Source organism: Charadrius vociferus, unplaced genomic scaffold, assembly GCF_000708025.1.
Source record: "Charadrius vociferus isolate BGI_N301 unplaced genomic scaffold, ASM70802v2 scaffold573, whole genome shotgun sequence".
Taxonomy (NCBI): Eukaryota; Metazoa; Chordata; class Aves; order Charadriiformes; family Charadriidae; genus Charadrius; species Charadrius vociferus.
In genome coordinates this window covers 90,550-96,458 of record NW_009647569.1, presented here as the reverse complement: position 1 = coordinate 96,458, position 5,909 = coordinate 90,550, and the positions used below count along the sequence as shown (strand labels likewise).

The following is a 5,909-nucleotide window of genomic DNA, read 5'->3' as shown; positions in this document are numbered from 1 at the left end:
GGAAAGAGAAGCTTCAGAGAAGTAATGGGACAAAAGCTGAGTTGGATGGCTTCCCGCTGTGGGGACTCCTCTGCTCCAGGCTTTCCAAAGGATCTTAAATGCGATGCCTTGAGGGACTTATCTTGACTGCTTGTGGGACACCATTGAATGAGAGTCACCTGGGACTCCCCTTGTAGTTCCTGGAGACCTCAACAGTACAACCAGCATTTCTTTAACTGTCCTCTTGTTCTGAGATGTTCTAGGGAAGTTAGTTTTATGCTTTTGAACCTCTGCATCCTCCTGCCTGGATGGACTTTGGGTGACACGGGCCTGATCCTGCACCACTTTAAGTCTCCCAGACTCATGACACTTGATTTGGGAGGCAGCGTAGGCAGTTAGCTGCCTTCTCAGAAAGCAAAACGTGTAAGATTGGGCCTGAAGAAATGGCAGGTACAGCCATTTCTTGTTGGTCTGTCCCCGTTGCCTGGCAGGTCTTAGTGAAGTGAGAAGGGTGGTGCATCCATCTACATCTGCCTGGCTCTGTGGGGAGCACCTTCTGTCCACGGGACAGGCAGCCAAAGTCTTTTCTCTTGTGCTCTGCATTCTCTCGCCCATGCAGCATCCAAGTGTTTCACTGCCTGAAGCACGAGGGCACGGGCGGGCGGACGCTGCTGGTGGATGGTTTCTACGCGGCAGAGCAGGTTCTCCGGCAAGCCCCCGATCAATTCGAGCTGCTCAGCAAGGTGCCGTTGAAGCACGAGTATGTTGAGAACGTGGGAGACTGTCACAACCACATGATCGGAGTTGGGCCGGTTCTCAACGTCTATCCCTGGAACAACGAGCTTTATCTGATCAGGTAACACCAACATGAGGTCTCTTGCTTATGGGGAGGAGAGGGGATTGTGGCGGATGATAGGGGTTTTCCAGAAAATATCATAAACTAAAAAACAACGTATGTTTGAGGGGCAGAGGTGAAACCACAGAAACACTTGGCGTTTCCTCCTGGTCTGTGCCTTACTGCTTTAGAGGAAGTATTAGAACCACCGATAAAAAGATGGGTGTCAGTGCTGAGCTTTGATTTTTCACTCCTGTCTTCCTCCCTTCAGCTCCGTGCCCTCATCTCTCTTCATTTGAGGGGCGATAGAATTCAACCCTTCCCTGAAAAAGCCTCTAGAAACTAGCCTGGCGTACAGGGAACAGGGAGAGCGCAGCCTGGTCCCCTTCCAAAAGAAATTTGGGCTTACTTTCTGAAACTCCAGCTTGGCTTAGTGCAGAAGGCTGTCCAGCGTTGCTTCCCACTTATCCTGAACAGCCCTCAGTCATGCCCATTGCCATGGCACATCCTTCCATGGAAAACCAGCAAGAATTTACACTTGACAGTAAACTCTTCCTTGCTCCCAGTGTTGTGTAGTCTCCTGAAAGTCCTTCACTTGCAGCATAACCTCCCTAGTCATCTCTGTAGCCTCCCTTAAATACTGACTTAATCCTACAGGCTCCTGAGGTTCCCTTTGGAAATACCTGGTTGTGCTCCTGGAGCCATGTGGACGGTCCCTTGTCTCTTCTTTGCTTTTAGATACAATAACTATGACCGTGCCGTCATCAACACCGTGCCTTACGATGTTGTGCATCGCTGGTACGCTGCTCACCGCACACTCACCGCAGAGCTCAGGAGACCGGAAAATGAACTGTGGGTCAAACTGAAGCCGGGCAAGGTAGGGTTGCAGTTGGGAGGCTGGTGTGTGTTTGGTACAGGGAGGGAGGCAGGGTGCTTGTTTTGGATGTGCAGGCGTGTTGCCACTGAGGTACTTGCTCCAGGCAAGCACCATATGCTGCAGTTTTCCTCTTTACAGCTGTTTGAAGGTGTCCTGTATTACAGTAATGACATCTGTTGTATGTGTGTTCCTACTGTCCTAAAAGAATACAAGCTTCCAGATAAGGCAGAAATGTTTAATTTAAACTCGGCCTCAGAGGAAAGTTAGTCCCGACTCGGGAGAGGAGGAAGATCTTTCTGGTCACTGAAACGAGGACCCTCGGAAGCAGAGAGGCTGGGAACACCGAACTCTAACTTCTTCCAGAAGAAAATGAGATTTTGGTGGAAACATAAAGGTGCAGGAAGCTGAGTTCACTTCTGTTCTGAGGTTATATTTGAACCCTTACATTGCCAGCGAATAGATGGAAGTCTGGCCTCTCTTCGCTGTGCCAGAAATGACAGCGGCGCCTCAGCACACCTTGGTATCGAAAGGAGAAAGCGCTGCCCTGCGTCTGAATGGCTGATGCTGGGTGCAGCTTTGGAGGAGCTTGAAGAGCTAGAGCCACAGTTGTAGACCTGAAGAAGCCATGCACCGTAATGCCTTCCTTCAGCTCTGCCTACTTGAAGGGATTTTATCCCTACAGGGTCTGGATTCCACCTGAGCCCAGGGCCCCAGAAATGAGAGGGTCCGACAAGGAATTTGATCATATCAGAGCCCCTGTACCTCTCTCTTCCCAAGGATGCCTGTGGGGGAAGTGACACCATAGAGGCTGAAAATGCCCGGTTTCTGTTGTTGGCGAGCTATTGCCCAACCTCTCTTGTAGAAAAGTGAAGAATCATAGAATGGTTTATGTTGGAAGGGACCTTGAAGATCATCGAGTTGCACCCCCTGCCCTGGGCAGGGCCACCTCCCCCCAGCCCAGGTTGCTCCAAGCCCCGTCCAACCTGGCCTTGAACACCTCCAGGGATGGGGCAGCCACAGCTTCTCGGGGCAACCTGCCCCAGGGGATCACCACCCGCACAGTCAACAATTCCCTCCTAATATCTAATCTAAATCTCCCGTCTTCCAGTTTGAAGCCATTCCCCCTCATCCTATCACTCCCCTCCCTGACCCAGAGTCCCTCCCCAGCTCTCCTGGAGCCCCTTTAGGCACTGGAAGGGGCTCTGAGCTCTCCCCTTTTTGGCCTTCTCTTCTCCAGGCTGAACCCCCCCAACTCTCCCAGCCTGTCCTCCCAGCAGAGGGGCTCCAGCCCTCCCAGCAGCTCCGGGGCCTCCTCTGGCCCCGCTCCAACAGCTCCATGTCTTTCTTATGTTGGGGACTCCAGAGCTGGACACAATACTCCAGGTGGGGTCTCATGAGAGTGGAGTAGAGGGGCAGAATCACCTCCCTTGACCTGCTGGCCACGCTTCTTCTGATGCAACCAAAGAAACAGCCCGGAATGTGTTTGTGTGGTTTGCTAGCTGTCGTGTTTTAACTTGTGGTTAGCAGCAGAGCAGAGCTGCTTGCTGGCTTTAGGTAAAACAGCTGTGCTAGATCACGTGAAACATCTGGCTATAGTCTCATGTGCTGCCTCTGACGGTGTTAAACAGGAAGAGTCATGCCCACTGTGGCACACCCTTACTTGCTCTTCCAGTCTCGAGGGATCTCCAGCTCCAGGACCTGTCCCGGCCTTGGCTTCAGTGGCTGACCTTCTTCTGACGGCCTTTTCTCTTCCCCTGCAGGCACTCTTCATAGATAACTGGCGCGTCCTGCACGGACGGGAAGCGTTCACAGGCTACCGCCAGCTCTGCGGCTGCTACCTGACGAGAGACGACGTGCTGAACACCGCGCGCTTACTGGGACTGCAGGCTTAGCCCAGACCGCCCTCCGCGGAGAGGCAGGCAGACCTCCGGCACCACCGTGCTGGTGCGTCACCACGACGAAGATGTTGCACATACCTCAGACACCTCCACCCTTCTCAAGCAGATCCCGGTGCCTGCTCAGGAGAGGGAGCAGGTGGAAGCCAAAGGTTACGGGAGCTTTATGGGACCGCGTTCTGCCTTGGAGCGTGGTCCGCTCTCGCTGTCTGTGCACCCAGCCTGGTCTTGCCAGCCAGCCGGTGTGCCTCAGCTCTGCTGAGTTCGGCTTAACCGCACCATGGGAAGTTCTCCTGGCACCTATTGATGTGAAGTGCTCCTCCAATCCAAGTGCCTTCAGGATTTGAAGTCTTTTTTTTTTTTTTTTTCTTCCCTGTTGTTCAGCTGTTTTGTCAGCTGGAAGTTCTAGCTTTGGGGTTGGGTGGTTGCTGTTTTGTTGGGTTTTTTTTTTTAACAGAGCAGAATGGAAATCTTTGGTGTCTTGTCTCACCCCAGGCTGGACTTGAACCCGTCTAGAGAAAATCAAAATCTCTGGTGCCTGTTTGACAAAAATACCACCACTCAAACTGAGGGCTGTTGGCATATTTCAGTGTCTTCTTTCTTAAACATACTACGTACCCCTGTAAGAGTAGAGAAGCCGTGCTGCTTGAGGGATGGCCTGGGAAGAGAACCTGGTATAGTTAGGGTGTTTCTGAAAAGGTTTAGCTTAGAAGGGAAGGAGGAAGTAGCAAGATCTGCACGTTGGGAAGGAGAAATGACTGTGTTAGATGAGGGATGTATTGCGTTTCCTTGACTGCCGGTCCTGTAATGCTTGCGTTCTTTCTGCCTGTTGCACTGCGCTTGTGTCAAGGGCAAAGGCGCTACAGTTTTTGCTGACAAATTTCCTACTGTGCCTGCTTTTTCCTCTTTTCTGAAGAAGGAATTTGTGTTAGGGCATCTTTGCACTGGCTGCTCGATGAGGTTGGTCTATTTTTTTCCACCAGATTCTCCTGCATGTGAAGGTAATAAATACAAAGGCGCCTTTCAGCTCCTGGTAGCTGCGGGATAAACTGGAGTCTGGCACATTGAAAGGCCGTAGTGTAAGGAACAAAAGCAAATCCTATCGTTATTAGAAATGTTGGAATTTTAGATCCAGGAGGGGATTTTAGGATTTGTTTATTTTTCATTCTTCTGTATCTTTGGCGGTGTTCACTCCGCTGACTGGACCTTAAAGCAGGGCTGCTCCCTTTCGCTCCTGGCTCTTCTGTGCAAGCAAGCTGCTCTTGTGTCCGAGGTACAAGTGCAACGCAGGTGCATGTGTGCTAAACTTGCTGCCCTCGTTTAACCCCAGTACTGAATATATAGATCCTAGCGTTAGGAGACACTCTTGAAAACTTCTCTTCGTGTGGACTGAGCTGCCCGATGCTGTCTCTTGCAGCATTTCCCATCTGCGGTGCGCCACTGCTGCAGTCATCGGGAGTTGAAAGGGGTTTCTGAGTGAAGGCTTGGCAGGAAACTCTTGATCAGAGGATATGTGAGGAAGCGAAACATGAGCGATGGTGGCAGGTAAAACCAGCTTGAAGTGAGCTGGCTTCTCTCGGGTACGTCTCCCAGCACCTGCGAACAGCAGCCTCAGACACAGGCAGGAACTTGAATTACTCTCTAGGCTGAGGCGGTGGATTCCTTGAGCAGCCCGCAGCGTACATTCCGTTACTTGCTTTACCAGGCGTTTTGTTTGTAGGTTCTCCTTAGGTGCCAGTTACGCCGGTACAACTTAGTTGCAAAGTTTTACAAATCTTTGTTAATCGTGTTGAAGTAGCAAACCACAGCAGTCGTGTACGCTGTCCCTCACGCAGCCCAGCTCAGATGCTCCGGGCTTGGTTTCACCCCGTGCTTCTGGGTGAAGCCGTGGTCTGGAGCACAGGGGATGAGCTGGTGGCAAAAAAAAAAAAACCAACCTCTGTTGGTTGACAAAGGAGGGGGCAAAGGACCCTGATCAGTATTTGAAACCTTTGGGCAGTGGAGCCCTCTTTCAAATTCTTTGGGGGTATTAAGGGTTTCCTGAGCTCTTTCTGCCTCCCCGGGATACGAGGGAAAGCGCTCGGGTAATGTGGAAACCTTCCCTTCGTCAATGAGATGAGCTTCACCTTCCCCTGCTCAGCTTTATCAGCTGTAAGCTGAAAACGTGTCGCTACCCTGAGCCGGAGCGTGCAGGACTATGGCTAGGACAAGGGAGAACCGACCAAAGTGAACAGATGACAGATTGTCGTGACATAGGTGCCTTTCCGACAAGGAACGTGGTGACTGTAGCTCTGCCTCCCGCTGCCAAGGGCTGTGGTCTTCA

At 51.6% G+C, this 5,909-nt stretch overlaps 1 protein-coding gene across 1 annotated transcript in view; it reads left to right on the top strand.

Annotated features, from left to right (window-relative positions):
* The window catches only part of TMLHE (trimethyllysine hydroxylase, epsilon), a 14,547-nt gene extending 10,941 nt beyond the window's left edge, over window positions 1–3,606 (top strand). Inside the window, exons 6-8 of the mRNA XM_009880814.1 lie at window positions 599–835; window positions 1,553–1,691; window positions 3,452–3,606. Coding sequence (XP_009879116.1) covers window positions 599–835; window positions 1,553–1,691; window positions 3,452–3,583 — 508 coding nt within the window. The 3' untranslated portion in view covers window positions 3,584–3,606. The remainder of the gene's footprint in view (window positions 1–598; window positions 836–1,552; window positions 1,692–3,451) is intronic.
* The last annotated feature ends 2,303 nt before the right edge of the window (window positions 3,607–5,909 follow it).